Raw genomic sequence first — 15,307 nt, forward strand, 5'->3', positions numbered from 1 at the left:
CTTGCTCTGTAATTGATTTGATCTTTTCTAAATATACATCACTAATACACCAATGTTCTTAAGCAAAAAAGATAGGAAAAAACTGGGTAAGGCTCTTACTGTGTTCTTCCCATGTCCTGTCGAAGCCTTGCATCCAGCAAGACAAGCTGACATATACGTGATTCCATTGTCTCCACAGACAGGATCCCACTGGTTCGTGGCACATTTGCAGTCAGAGTTGCAGACAGAAAATAAGGCAGTTTCATGATGTGCAACTGGTTTGCTTATGAGGTAAATTTACAAAGGCACAACATTGTTTTATTACAAAATGCATCTTTCAATTAAACATTAAAGGACAATATAGCAAATTTGTCTTTCACTCCTACTTGATATCCTCATTATTATAGAACTAAACTAATATTCCAGGTAAACAAGGTTAAATTGTTCCTATTCTTGTAACACTGATCCTGTGGCCTCAGCTTCCATCTCACACACATTGAAATACAGATGACTACTGGGTTATGAAAAATTCTATGACAAAGAAAGGGATTTCTGCCCATTATAGCCCAGAAAAAACAGACCTTTAGTTCTAACACACAGTGAAATTCTTGACGCTATCGGTGTCCAGTCCCACCATTCTAGCTGCCTAAAACCACACCCTAAAACTGTTATTCATTTTATACATGAATCACACTGACACAGTTATTCAATTCAGATCCATACCCCAAACTGATGTAATTATGAAGCCCCCCAAAAAAGTAGCAGTATGTAACTTGCAAACAAAGTATCAGTATAAAAAGAGGGCTACATTCTCATCTGGTGTAAATCAATCTAGCTCCATTACAATGTATACAAACTTAGAATCTGACATTTTCTAATGGTATAATCCTTCAATATTTGTGGAAGATACACTAAGTACTAAAATGGTGTGTTTGTATTCAATCATGACAAAACATTATGCCATTTGTAATGCTTCTCTGCTACCAGAGAAAGGAAATGTGCTGTATCTTACATAAGATGTATACATACCCATCATAAGATACTGTCAATCCCGCCACTACATGGTTCTCACAGCCCACAAAAAAGTGTGAGAGGGTTATGAGAAAAGCCGTCAGTGACATCCCAAATCCAAATTTTGTAGCTCCAATCATGCTCATTTTGTATTTCTTCATTATGAGCCCTCCTAAGAAAATCCCAATGCTTACAGCGGGTAAAGCAGTTACTCCTGTAATAAAAGAGAAAGGAGGGATACTGGAGAGGTGTAGTCACATTCTGTCACGCAGAACTGATTTAACACATGAGCTGATTGAAATTGGTGAAAATTTTCATAACATACTGCCTGAAAAAATTCATCCATTTATTTCGTATGTCTCAAAATACGACGACATTTCAAGGGCCCAAGAATCTCCCCTAATACTTTTGCCAATGAACCTGTGAAAATTACATCTAGATCTATGTAATTAAGGACCAAACTCTGACCCAACTCATGCAGCACTATGAGAGGGTAAGGGAGCATAAGGCACCTCCTTATGCCCTTGTGTTGACTACCTGTACCATAGGTTGCAGCAAGGAAGAGGAAGTTGGATCTGGAGAACAGATAGATTTTTCCCTCCCACTGGAAGGAGCATTGGCTTTGCCCCCTCCAAAATATCAGCCAGAATAGTTGCACCAGCATGTTGGGTGACATGCACTGCACCATGCAGAGGCCCAATGTGGAGTACCACCCAATCAGGGCAGTGGGGACACCAGGAGGCAGACAGTGACAGACATCTACACTAGCAACTATATACGTGTCCATGTGCAGGCTTGTGACATAACCCCCGCAATGTCCACACTTAAACCCCAGAAGCATGTGTCTCAAGGTGAGCAGAGGGCACGTAAGCTAGCATGCCTGAGGGTGTGAGCAAGTACACACCTTAGCTGTGGAACAGCCCCATAGCTGTGCCAGTTTGCAGTGTGAATGGAAATGAGGAGCATCTACCAGGTTTCAAGTTGCAATAGTCCTTCAGTTCTAGTTCCACAATGCACTGAATGCTTTTCTTCCTGATCCTTACAAAACCTAGGTCCCTGTCACCTTGTGCACTGGTAGTAGTGTGCTGCACTGCCCCCGGCAGAACAGTTGTCTGTTACAGTCTTTACGGGTGTGTGACATTACCCAGGGTATTATCTGGACCACAGGTGCCAGCTTCCTCATTTCCCTGGGGGTGCCCAATCCCCCGCTCCAGCTCAGACCCTGCCCCCACTCCACCTCTTCCCCCAAGGACAAATCCTGTTATCCCAAATAGAGTTTCCCAAACACTTCAATCCAAATACAATGGTTTAGATGAATTCAAAGCAAAGGTCTCTCTCACAGCAGTCTTACTGACTGAATTCCTTTCAGTCAGGATCCCTCCCCAGTCCAGTGATGCTTCCTTTGTTCTTCAAGTGTTGTTGATGCCGTGAGTAGAGATGAAGGTAGAGAAAGATGTTTTGGGGCATTTGCTCCCCCTTCTTATATGTTTTTCTCTTCTTTGAGAATCACCTCCAGCTGAGGTTTAGGAAACAGAAAGTCTGCGTGGATGGGACCGCTCAGCTGTTTCTTTCTAAAAATGTAGATTTTCCCCCACATTCTTTTTCCACCCAAAGAATCGCCACTTAACCAAGTGATGGGTCATTTGATTTTGATGACGCTTGGCTGCGGTGTTGGCTAGCCTTTTGTCTCTGGAAAAGTGCTTTGTGACTGCTCTCAAAATTTGGAATTTGTCTTAGTACCATCACACAGTAGAATCTGATAACTTTACATACAATGTTGCCACACATATTTTACCAGGACAATAATGATCAGCAAATTACAATAGAACTGCAGAATTACGAACACCAGAGTTACAAACCGACCAGTCAACCACACAGCTCATTTGGAAACCAGAAGTATGCAATCAGGCAGCAGCAGAGACAAAAAAGAAAAAAGCAAATACAGTACAGTACTGTGTTAAACATAAACTACTAAAAAAACAAAAGGAAAGTTTAAAAAAAGATTTGACAAGGTAAGGAAACTGTTTCTGTATTTGTTTCATTTAAATTAAGATGGTTTAAAGCAGCATTTTTCTTCTGCATAGTAAAGTTTCAAAGCTGTATTCAACTATAAGCTTTTGAAAGAGCAACCATAATGTTTTGTTCAGAGTTATGAACATATCAGAATTATGCACAACCTCTATTCCTGAGGTGTTCGTAATCTGAGGTTCTACTGTATGAGTTTTCAAATGATACCTCAACAAGGCAGTCACTTGGTCCTTGGAGCTGATCAGTGTGTGGAAACAGCATACCATCCTCCTTAATTTCAGCCAGAGCAGCAGGAACATTCACCTGTACCAGGAAATTGCACAGAGTCTGGCTCAGTGCTATGAATGCATGAAGCATTTGAGGCTCCTGTACAGGAAGTAGTAGGTTTGGAAGGGCTTATCATACATGCGTTTTCTACAAGGAGCTTGACTCATGCTTTCAAGGACCTCCAGCACCGAGCCTGAAGTGGCTCATGATCCCTTCCTCAACCCTGAGGCCTCATTGTCCAACAGCACATTGATGTGGGCCAGAGCAAGGAGGCAACAGGGACCACACAAGATGCCCCGAAAGACCCAGAGGATGAGGAGCATGTGATTCTGCATCTTTACCCAGAGAAGCAGGTTGAAGAAATATTCCATTACGAAACTGAGGAGGACCCCAAGCCATGCCAGGAACCAGAACCCCAGGCTGGTGAGTTATAGTGGATGTCCACACTCCCCAGCAATATCCCCTCTTGCTCTGGTGCTAAATTCCCTATTTTAAGGTCAAGGACTTATGAACTACTGTGCACTGATTTTTCTTCCCTGGATAATAGACCATGCATTATTACAGTGTTGAAGACATGGCACTGCCATGATCCATGATCCATTATCAAACACCTTCAACTTTCCTTCCTCCATCCAGTCCCCTCTCTGCTCCACCTCCGAAATGGTCCTCAAACAAGACAGAGTTCTAAATCAATAACTTTATTGACTTCTGATGAACCACAATTATGCATATGGCTTCTAAAGCTTCTTTTTTTTTTTCAGGGGAGGAAGGACTGGATGTGGAAGGGACCAGCACACAGTTGTAGAAAACTTACAGTTGGGTGTTGAAGGAAAAGTTAGTAGCAGTGATCTTTTCTGCCTTGGAAGATTACGAAGTCTTTACAGTCCCTGTCTTCACCCTGTCACCACCCAGAGCTATGCTGCATGAGCCAGGGCTAGTGAGGGTGGCAGAAGAGACTGGTCTGGCGGTTGGAAAAAACAGTGTAGTGCTGTTTCCCTTTCCAGTTATCTGAGGTGAAAGGTTGCGATGATTAACTGTATCTTCAGGAAACCTAATGAAGTTACAGATTGTCTCTTTCTCTCCCTTTCCATTTCACCTTTGCTACACAGGCATAGAGGCAGGATTTTCTCACAAAATCAGGTGTTGGGATGGTTCATGGTTCCAATCTCCTTTTCCATTAAACCTCTGTATTCCAGCTCAGAATTTCATCCATTTCCAGGCAAATTCCCTCCCCGTCCTGTAAGGACATTTCAGCAAATTTCTGTTGAAGCAAAAACTCCAGTCGATTCTTCAGGTTCACCAGCAGTGCAAGTCTGCCTGGTCCACCTTTATAGCTGACCAAGCCCCTTAATTCGGCAATATGTAGTAGTGGGGGTGACCATTAGCAGAAACAGTTCTTTGGCATACTCTCCTTCACAGGACTGGAAAGCCACTTCTCTTTTCCATGTTAATACTCTGAAAACAACCATGTTCTCCAAATGTTGGCTATTCTTAAGGGAAGAAACTGTAAACTGGTAACATAGCTTCTGGAAGGAATTACCCCACTGCCACACCCCTGTTTGAACATCATGAACATTTTATATTGCTACAAACAGTAGTATAGGTTTTCTTATCGTTACTAGCCTCTGCTCCTTCCTCATGGACCACAAAAGGTTTCTGAGAATCAAGGATAGTGAGACAGCTACATTCCTGGAATGCTGAAAAGTAACAAAATTGTGGGCCTTTACAGCAAAGTTATGTTATGTGGGGGGATTTCTCAGCTTATTATAAAAGCCAAAAACATAATGGTCTCCTTCTCTTTGAGAACTGGCTGGACTTTCATAGATTCATAGATATTTAGGTCAGAAGGGACCATTATGATCATCTAGTCTGACCTCCTGCACAACGCAGGCCACAGAATTTCAGTGAAACCATGGCACCAAGAGGGTAGGAGCAGCATCTCAGGGACAGCAAAGGCAGACAGAGAAGGATTCTGGAGGAGCTCCTCATAAACTGGAGAAACCAAGAGCAATTTGAATTCCCCAGAGCATTGGAGGAGCAGTCTCTTCAGCAGGAACTGGTTCATGGACATTGAGACACACCACAGGGAACAGGAACATTCTCTAATGGAGAGGCTCATTTGATGGCTGAAAGGGTGGAGCATCCACCTGCTGCCAAGACCCCACAATCATCTCATCTGCTGCTGCTGCCGCTGTGTCTGGCTGCTAACCAGGGTGCTGCTGAGCTGGAGGATCCTGTTGCAATAACTCCCTCAACTGAATAGGAGGAGAACGCTGAGCCTGCAGTAGTCCTAGAACACTAATGTGCACCAGCCTCCAAAACCCTTTGCAAGAGACATCCACAGATCTCACCACAAATCATTGTCCTACTTCTTTCACCCCTTCTAATGAGGAGGGGAAGGAGATGGGTGCAAAGACAAACTGTGGGCCGTGTTCTCAATAGTAAACAGATACTTTGCTAACAATATGTTATTGTTCTGATTTCAAAATCTTCCCATTGAACCTTCTACTTCATACTTTTAGTAAATCTTTTGTTTTGTTTAACTGTGTGTTGGCCCTCCTTCCTAATGATGAACTGAAGGTGCTTTTTCATTCTTGAATGGGCCGCAAGCTTCCTACTTCATTTAATGGAATGGTGTGTAAAAATCTGGTGTCATCATAATGTCAAGAGTTTTGAATCCCCCCAAGGTTCAAAAATACTTTAAGTCACACAATTACACAGAAGGGATAGGGAACCACTACTATTTTTCAACCTAGGAGATGTCCAAAGCATAGAAAAGGGGTCAATCAATCTTTTAAAGGCTTTATTAGACATGTTGAAAATCAAAACCAAAGAATAGTAACAAACAAAAAGGGAACATGCCAGCAATAACAAACTATGGCAGTACCCTGTACAGAAACACCCCCTTCCTGCCTTGCCAAAATTTTAAGAATTTCAACTGTACCAGGAACTAGTGCTCTATAACAGTCCTTAGTTGCACTTAACTCTGCTGACAATAAAAAGTCAAAAAGCACAATGCAATACTTTCCCCATCAAAGCAAACAGTCATAAGCTCATTTAACAAGTTTAAGTGCTCCAAATAAGCGAGGTTTCTAAAGAAGTGTGAATAGTGTAGACAAAAACATTGCTCAATGAGCTCATAATAACTCAGTTGCCACCCTCCACAGCAGAAACCTAGCACCAAGGTGATAACCCAATAGCGGTGCCCTGTTAATTGTCATTACTGTGTGCAATGTCACAAGAATGAATGGCTAATGACCTTTGGCTACAGGGGAACAAAACTCTCACAAAGCTGTGTAGCCCTATAAGTATGTACCAATATTTCCTCATGTGCATATCCCGCAGCTATACAGGATGAATAGATGTCCCTTGGCACAGGCAGGTGTCATCCTCTGCCTCTCTGCTGTGCCAAGATATATGCACATATGGCATCACTGATTTTCCTCTCCCATTGGGAACCAGGACCAGTGTTAACATGGGTGGAATCCAGCTGCCTGTACAGAGTTTGTAAGTCAGACTTGTCCTGAGATCACTCAGGATGGAAACACTCCCCTCTATCTCACAAATGTTATGAAGTACGCAGCAGACAATGATTATATGAACAGTGTTTGCCACATTGGCATCCAGACAGCTGCAAAGGCAGCACCAACAAGCTTTCACTTTATCAAATGTGCACTCCACTACCAGTCTGCAGCTACTTAGCTTGAAACTGAATTCCTGTTTTCCAGGGTCATTGATGTTGGGTACAGTTTCATGAGCCAAAGCAGAAGCAGGTATGCCACAATAAAAGTTGGCACAGACACACTGTATAGAACCAGAAAATTTCTGGGAAATAAAACCCCTTTTCCCCCACTTCAAGTACAATCTTGATCTCCTCAGCACCCAGCATCATGAACCTTTCCAGTGTTTCCCACATTTGTATTAATGAATCATAGAATATCAGGGTTAGAAGGGACCTCGGGAGGTCATCTAGTCCAACCCCCTGCTCAAAGCAGGACCAATGCCCAACTAAATCATCCCAGCCAGGGCTTTGTCAAGCCTGACCTTAAAAATCTCTAAGGAAGGAGATTCCACCACCTCCCTAGGTAACCCATTCCAGTGCTTCACCACCCTCCTAGTGAAAAAGTTTTTTCTAATATCCAATCTAAACCTCCCCCACTGCAACTTGATACCATTACTCCTTGTTCTGTCATCTGCTACCACTGAGAACAGTCTAGAGCCATCCTCTTTGGAACCCCCTTTCAGGTAGTTGAAAGCAGCTATCAAATCCCCCCTCCTTCTTCTCTTCCGCAGACTAAACAATCGCAGTTCCCTCAGCCTCTCCTCATAAGTCATGTGTTCCAGTCCCCTAATCATTTTTGTTGCCCTCTGCTGGACTCTTTCCAATTTTTCCACATCCTTCTTGTAGTGTGGGGCCCAAAACTGGACACAGTACTCCAGATGAGGCCTCACCAATGTCGAATAGAGGGGAACGATCACGTCCCTCGATCTGCTGGCAATGCCCCTCCTTATACATCCCAAAATGCCATTGGCCTTCTTGGCAACAAGGGCACACTGTTGACTCATATCCAGCTTCTCATCCACTGTAACCCCTATGTCCTTTTCTGCAGAACTGCTGCCTAGCCATTCAATCCCTAGTCTGTAGCGGTGCATGGGATTCTTCCGTCCTAAGTGCAGGACTCTGCACTTGTCCTTGTTGAACCTCATCAGATTTCTTTTGGCCCAATCCTCTAATTTGTCTAGGGCCCTTTGAATACTATCTCTACCTTCCTGTGGTCTACTAAGCCCCTGTGGTCTACTAAGCCTTTCAGAACAATTGAATGGTAACCTTTTTGGGTCACATACTCAGTTGTGCCCCTTGTGATGGGCAAAATATTTGGATATGAGTGCCATTAATGGTCCCTGCACAGTTCGGAAACTGCATCCTCTGAAATTCATACATTATTTTTGGAACTTTTCTTATGGCAACCCATGGGTAAATTATTTGCCTCACAAATCTGCACAACAACAACCTTGATAGTGGACTTTCCAAACCCGGACCTATAGCTGTTTGGTGTTGCCAGCTTCCAGAGGGCAATAACAACCCACTTCTGAATCGGTATGGCTTCCTTGAATGTAGTGTGCTGGAAGGGTGTTGGAAGCTCTTCACACAGCTCAATGAAGGTGTGTTTCTTCATTCAGAAGTTTTGAAGCCACTACTGGTTATCCCAGGTTTCCAAAACAATATGATCTCACCACACTGTGCTAGTTCTCCTCCATCAGAAGTTACGGTCAACTAAAGGGCCTACCATGACAACACTGGCATTCATCATAGCTGTACCATGTGAGCTGAATGAATTGTCATTGACCTTAAAAGTCCGCCATCTTCCATGTGTCAGAAAATGCTGTCCAAATTCCATCCCACGTCTCACAGAGTGCATACTCCACTGCATAACCATTGGTCTGCAATAAGGAGCAGAAGCAGAACCAGATAATCATCCATTTGCTCCATGTTTTTCACCTAGTTTTGTAGAGAATAACTGAAGGGCAACATGATCAGGAAGTGCCATAGGCAAATGCGTGAAAGCAGGGGACCATACCAACAAAACACAGCAAAGCAGTTCCTAGAGTGTCTCCCTGTGATGCACACAATCCTGGAACACTGTTCCTGAAACATTAAGAGCTAACATTAAGTACCTACAGCAAGAGTGTGGACACAGGTATACGTGTGTGCACAGCTTTATACTAGTGTCCAGCACAGCATGCCTGTGTATCTGTATATGGGAAACACACACAAAGTATGAACATGGTATGAACATAATCCAGTGCTCTGCTATGCGCACAAGTATAGACATAGCCTGTAATACTCTGAGGTTATGTCTCACGTTCTGCCACCTGGTGTGTCTGCTCCAAAGTTGCTCATGACAAAGCCACAATAGAGTCCTTAGCAATTCTATATATTCAAAGCTTCATGTAAATTTATCCTGGAAGCCATCTATTACAATTTTGGCTCATGTAAAGGAAACAAAGAGAGACACATTACAGTCACCCTAACTGTCCACCACAGAATCAGGCTCTATGGTGGCTTTGTATAATTCCCTCACAAAAGGTGACTCTTTTTTTCCCTTCAAAACAACCCCCAAAACTCACCATACTCAATAAAATGCACATCAAAACACTTTTCCAAGCACTTTAACACTCACCTGTTATAAAGTTAGACTTAGATGCTGACTGACCATACTGCTGTTCCATGTATTTTGGTTTGTAAGTCAAGAAACCAACAAAGCTACTGAATTGTAATAGTGAACAACACAAAAACATTACATAAATTCTATTACTCAATACTCTTTTCAGAGAGATAAAGAAATCTGAAAGACACAATATACAATTTTATTTTAAAAAATGCTTGGCATAATTATTGGTAAATAATCTATGAGATTCAGAGCCAAATTCTGCCCTCAGACACCTATGTGCTTATCTCACTGTAGGATTTTCAGGTGAGTATCTGAGGGCAGAATCTGGTCCTCAATTAGAATATAGGCTGTGATATTACAGTAGAATCCTCTGAAATGGTAAACTTCAGTGGAGACATGCCAACTGAGGCCCCAGTCCACCAGTGAGATCTACACAGAAGGCCCCTGGGGAAACTGAAGTCAATGGGGCAGCACACAGGCCAAAGGGACTATCTGCTCACATGAATCTCACTGTAGGATCCAGGTCTAAGTGATTTCTCCATGGTTCCTCTGTACCTTGTGTCATGTCTTGCATTGGGAACTGTAGCCAATGATTTTAGTTTATTGTTCATTTATTGTGTGATGTTATGATTAACTAACAGGTTATGTCATATATAATCATTGTATGCAAAATAGAGTTAAATTGTAGAAGTATAAAATAGATCAGTAGTTAGAAAGGATAATTACATAGTAGGTATCTAAGTAAGTAGGGCTGAAGCACAAGGCCTACAGGCTGAGGCCTGTAAGATTTTAGCTTAGCCATACTAGGCTATAGCCTTAAGAAATGCTTGACATAGATAAGTGACCAAAGAATGACCCTATCCCCCACAAAATTACAGGAAAAGATATACCAATGGGTGAGACTGTGAAAAATTAACAGAGTAATTTTTTGCTTACAAGATATCCGGTAGTCACATTTTTCTAACACATGCCCTAACCGCAGGGTGCACTATGTGTATAAATGCTAACGGGGTATAGTCAGAATCACAATATAAAAAGAGGGTGCCTGGATTAGGAAAACTGAGCTCCCTATGGGAAACTCCAGCAGGAACCATCCTTCTTCTGATGATCAATTGGCAAGGCAGCCATCAGACCTTAAGAATAGCATTAAGGATGTGTGAGTATAATGATATTTTTAACTTGTGAATAGGTCTTCATAGAATTTTTTATATGCTTAGGTAATCATAACTTCAATTGTAACTTTAACAAAACTTGTAAAAGAGTCTAGACCTTGTACGTGTGAATGTGCGTGTAGTCACTAAGGTTGGTCTTTACGTGTTCCTAGACACTCTAAATCTGAAGCAAGTAGCAGAGGTAACGATCACTCTGTTGAACATGCAACTCTAGCCACCAGAGCCAAATCCACAATGGTTTAATACAACATTACTAAATTCACTTTAAATAAAGTAAAAGGCTGCAGAACTGAACCAGAATAGGAGAAGTGTAAAGATGACACAACGTCATCTTTTTCCTTGCCTCTACCCTCCCACATTCCTGCACTGAGCACAACTCAGCCTGAAGGGAAAATCAGGCCTCCTGTATTTTTCATTGCAGACAATTGATTTCACATTTTCCATTACATCTGTGATGATCATGAAAATAATATGGAAATAATTGTGACTTGCTGGGAAAAGAACCTTCTGATTTTTTAGGCTTAACCCTCACTAATTTTAACACAGACTTTAGTTAATTTTGGTCACTCATTTTTCCTTAGTTCCAGTTTGATTCTAGTACAAACTTTTAAATGTAAGACCTAATTACATAATTTACCCAATGCAGGCCAACCTTCATGACCACCCAGAAACCCAATGACTTCAAATAATACTTGTGGGGTGGGGAGGGGACTTGGGGTGTTCCTGTGTTACATTGTACTGGTAGGTTTCCAGTTTAGCAGAACATATGAAACACTTGCCTTTTGAAGTTACTGACCACTTCACTGGCTGATGATTTTCAGATTCACGATGCTTGCTCTGGTCTTCTTTAATTTTGGAGAGATCAGATGAAATTTTGTCATTGTTTTCTTCCTCCTGCTTTTTCAGACTTTTTGGCAGGAAACAGAATGGTATGGCAGCAATGAGATTAATTATTCCAGCTATAATAAAACCAAGCCACCATGCACCTACCCACCGGGAGTCTTTTGGAGTTATGGTTATGCTACCTAGAATAAAATGAGACAAAAAAAGAATTCTATTAATGAAGAAAAAGACCCCCCCACACACACCCTCTATAGTTGCTGGGAAATCCACATTATACACTGGAAGGAAACTCAGTATTTTCAATATTTAGTGAGATACATTGAAAGATGACATAAAGCAAGCAGGGCATCAGCAGTCATATAATATCTTGGTTGGTGTTGTTTTTCACTTGCCTTCACACATTTGCTGACTTAGAATCATAGAATCGTAGACTTTAAGGTCAGAAGGGACCATTATGATCATCTAGTCTGACCTCCTGCACAACGCAGGCCACAGAATCTCACCCGCCCACTCCTGTAACAAACCTCCAACCTATGTCTGACCTATTGAAGTCCTCAAATCATGGTTTAAAGACTTTGAGGTGCAGAGAATTATCCAACAAGTGACCCGTACGCCACGCTGCAGAGGAAGGCAAAAAAACCCCAGGGCCCCTGCCAATCTGCCCTGGAGGAAAATTCCTTCCCTACTCCAAATATGGCGATCAGCTAAACCCTGAGCATGTGGGCAAGACTCACCAGCCAGACACCCAGGAAAGAATTCTCTGTAGTAACTCAGATCCCACCCCATCTAACATCCCATCACAGGCCATTGTGCATATCTACCGCTAATAGTTGAAGATCAATTAATTGCCGAAATTAGGCTATCCCATCATATCATCCCTTACAAAAATTATCAAGCTTAGTCTTGAAGCCAGATATGTCTTTTGCCCCCACTGCTTCCCTTGGAAGGCTGTTCCAGAACTTCACTCCTCTGATGGTTAGAAACCTTTGTCTAATTTCAAGTCTAAACTTCCTGATGGCCAGTTTACATCCATTTGTTCTTGTGTCCACATTGGTACTGAGCTTAAATAATTCTTCTCCCTCCATGGTATTTATCCCTGATATATTTATAGAGAGCAATCATATCTGCCCTCAACCTTCTTTTTGTTAGGCTAAACAAGCCAAGCTCCTTGAGTCTTCTTTCATAAGACAGGTTTTCCATTCCTCGGATCATCCTAGTAGCCCTTCTCTGTATCTATTCCAGTTTGAATTCATCCTTCTTAAACATGGGAGACCAGAACTGCACACAATGTTCCAGATAAGCTCTCACCAGTGCCTGGTATAACGGTACTAACACCTCCTTATCTCTACTGGAAATAACTCGCCTGATGCATCCCAAGACCGCATTAGCTTTTTTCATGGCCATATCACATTGGCGGCTCACAGTCATCCTGTGAATGACCAGTACACCGAGGTCCTTCTCCTCCTCTGTTACTTCCAGGTAATGCGTTCCCAGTTTATAACAGAAATTCTTGTTATTAATCCCTAAATGCATGACCTTGCACTTCTCACTATTAAATTTCATTCTATTGCTATTACTCCAGTTTACAAGGTCATCCAGATCTTCCTGTATGATATCCCGGTCCTTCTCTGTATTGGCAATACCTCCCAGCTTTGTGTCATCTGCAAATTTTATTAGCACATTCCCGCTTTTTGTGCCAAGGTCAGTAATAAAAAGATTAAATAAGATTGGTCCCAAAACTGATCCCTGAGGAACTGGACTAGTAACCGCCTTCCAGCCTGACAGTTCACCTTTCAGTGTGACCTTGCATACTACAGATGTCAAACTAACAGGCCTGTAGTTACCTGGATCACTTTTTTTTCCTTTCTTAAAAATAGGAACTATGTTAGCAATTCTGCAGTCATTCGGTACAACCCCTGAGTTTACAGATTCATTAAAAATTTTTGCTAATGGGCTTGCAATTTCATATGTCAGTTCCTTTAATATTCTTGGATGAAGATTAACCGGGCCCCCCGATTTAGTCCCATTAAGCTGTTCAAGTTTGGCTTCTACCTCAGATGTGGTAATATCTACATTCATATCCTCATTCCCATTTGTCGTCCTACCATTATCCCTAAGCTCCTCATTAGCCTCATTAAAGACTGAGGCAAAGTATTTGTTTAGTAGGTCCTCACGGAATCAATTCTGAAGCACTTTGAGGAGAGGAAAGTGATCAGGAACAGTCAGCATGGATTCACCAAGGGCAAGTCATGCCTGATTAACCTAATTGCCTTCTACGATGAGATAACTGTCTCTGTGGATGAGGGGAAAGCAGTGGACATGTTATTCCTTGACTTTAGCAAAGTTTTTTATGTGGTCTCCCACAGTATTCTTGCCGGCAAGTTAAAGAAGTATGGGCTGGATAAATGGACTATAGGGTGGATAGAAAGCTGGCTCGATCATCGGGCTCAATGGGTAGTGATCAATGGCTCCATGTCTAGTTGGTAGCTGGCATGAAGTGGAGTGCCCCAACGGTCAGTCCTGGGGCCGGTTTTGTTCAATATCTTCGTTAATGATCTGGAGGATGGCATGGATTGCACCCTCAGCAAGTTTGCAGATGACATTGAACTGGGAGGAGTGGTAGATATGCTGGAGGATAGGGATAGGATACAGGGGGACCTAGACAAATTAGAGGATTGGGCCCAAAGAAATCTGATGAGGTTCAACAAGGACAAGTGCAAAGTCCTGCACTTAGGATGGAAGAATCCCACGTACTGCCACATACTAAGGACCAAGCGGCTAGGCAGCAGTTCTGCAGAAAAGGACCTAGGGGTTACAGTGGATGAGAAGCTGGATATGAGTCAACAGTGTGCCCTTGTTGCCAGGAAGACTAACGGCATTTTGGGCTTTATAAGTAGGAGCATTGCCAGCAGATCGAGGGATGTGATCATTCCCCTCTATTCAGCATTGGTGAGGTCTCATCCGGAGTACTGTGACCAGTTTTGGGCCCCCCACTACAAGAAGGATGTTGAAAAATTGGAAAGAGTCCAGCAGAGGGCAATAAAAATGATTAGGGGGCTGGAGCACATGACTTATAAGGAGAGGATGAGGGAACTATATCGAATATCTAAACAAATACTTTGCCTCAGTCTTTAACGAGGCTAATGAGGAGCTTAGGGATAATGGTAGCATGACAAATGGGAATGAGGATATGGAGGTAGATATTACCACATCTGAGGTAGAAGCCAAACTCCAACAGCTTAATGGGACTAAATCAGGGGGCCCGGTTAATCTTCATCCAAGAATATTAAAGGAACTGACACATGAAATTGCAAGCCCATTAGCAAAAATTTTTAATGAATCTGTAAACTCAGGGGTTGTACCGTATGACTGGAGAATTGCTAACATAGTTCCTATTTTTAAGAAAGGGAAAAAAAGCGATCCGGTAACTACAAGCCTGTTAGTTTGACATCTGTAGTATGCAAGGTCTTGGAGAAAATTTTGAAGGAGAAAGTAGTTAAGGACATTGAGGTCAATGGTAATTGGGACAAAATACAACATGGCTTTACAAAAGGTAGATCGTGTCAAACCAACCTGATCTCCTTCTTTGAGAAGGTAACAGATTTTTTAGACAAAGGAAATGCAGTGGATCTAATTTACCTCGATTTCAGTAAGGCATCTGATATGGGTCCACATGGAGATTTATTAGCTAAATTGGAAAAGATGGGGGTCAATTGAAAATTGAAAGGTGGATAAGGAATTGGTTAAAGGGGAGACTACAGCATGTCACACTGAAAGGTGAACTGTCAGGCTGGAAGGCGGTTACTAGTCCAGTTCCTCAGGGATCGGTTTGGG

The 15,307-nt window shown here is 42.3% G+C and overlaps 1 protein-coding gene across 1 annotated transcript in view; it reads right to left on the bottom strand.

Annotated features, from left to right (window-relative positions):
- Nucleotides 1-15,307, bottom strand: part of SLCO1B3 (solute carrier organic anion transporter family member 1B3) — a 51,756-nt gene that overhangs the window by 14,452 nt on the left and 21,997 nt on the right. Inside the window, exons 9-12 of the mRNA XM_037915937.2 lie at nucleotides 11,404-11,655; nucleotides 9,468-9,632; nucleotides 1,009-1,204; nucleotides 100-262 (exon numbers count right to left, since the gene is read on the bottom strand). Of these exons, the coding sequence (XP_037771865.1) occupies nucleotides 100-262; nucleotides 1,009-1,204; nucleotides 9,468-9,632; nucleotides 11,404-11,655 (776 nt within the window). The remainder of the gene's footprint in view (nucleotides 1-99; nucleotides 263-1,008; nucleotides 1,205-9,467; nucleotides 9,633-11,403; nucleotides 11,656-15,307) is intronic.

Source organism: Chelonia mydas, chromosome 1, assembly GCF_015237465.2.
Source record: "Chelonia mydas isolate rCheMyd1 chromosome 1, rCheMyd1.pri.v2, whole genome shotgun sequence".
In the NCBI taxonomy this organism is placed as follows: domain Eukaryota; kingdom Metazoa; phylum Chordata; order Testudines; family Cheloniidae; genus Chelonia; species Chelonia mydas.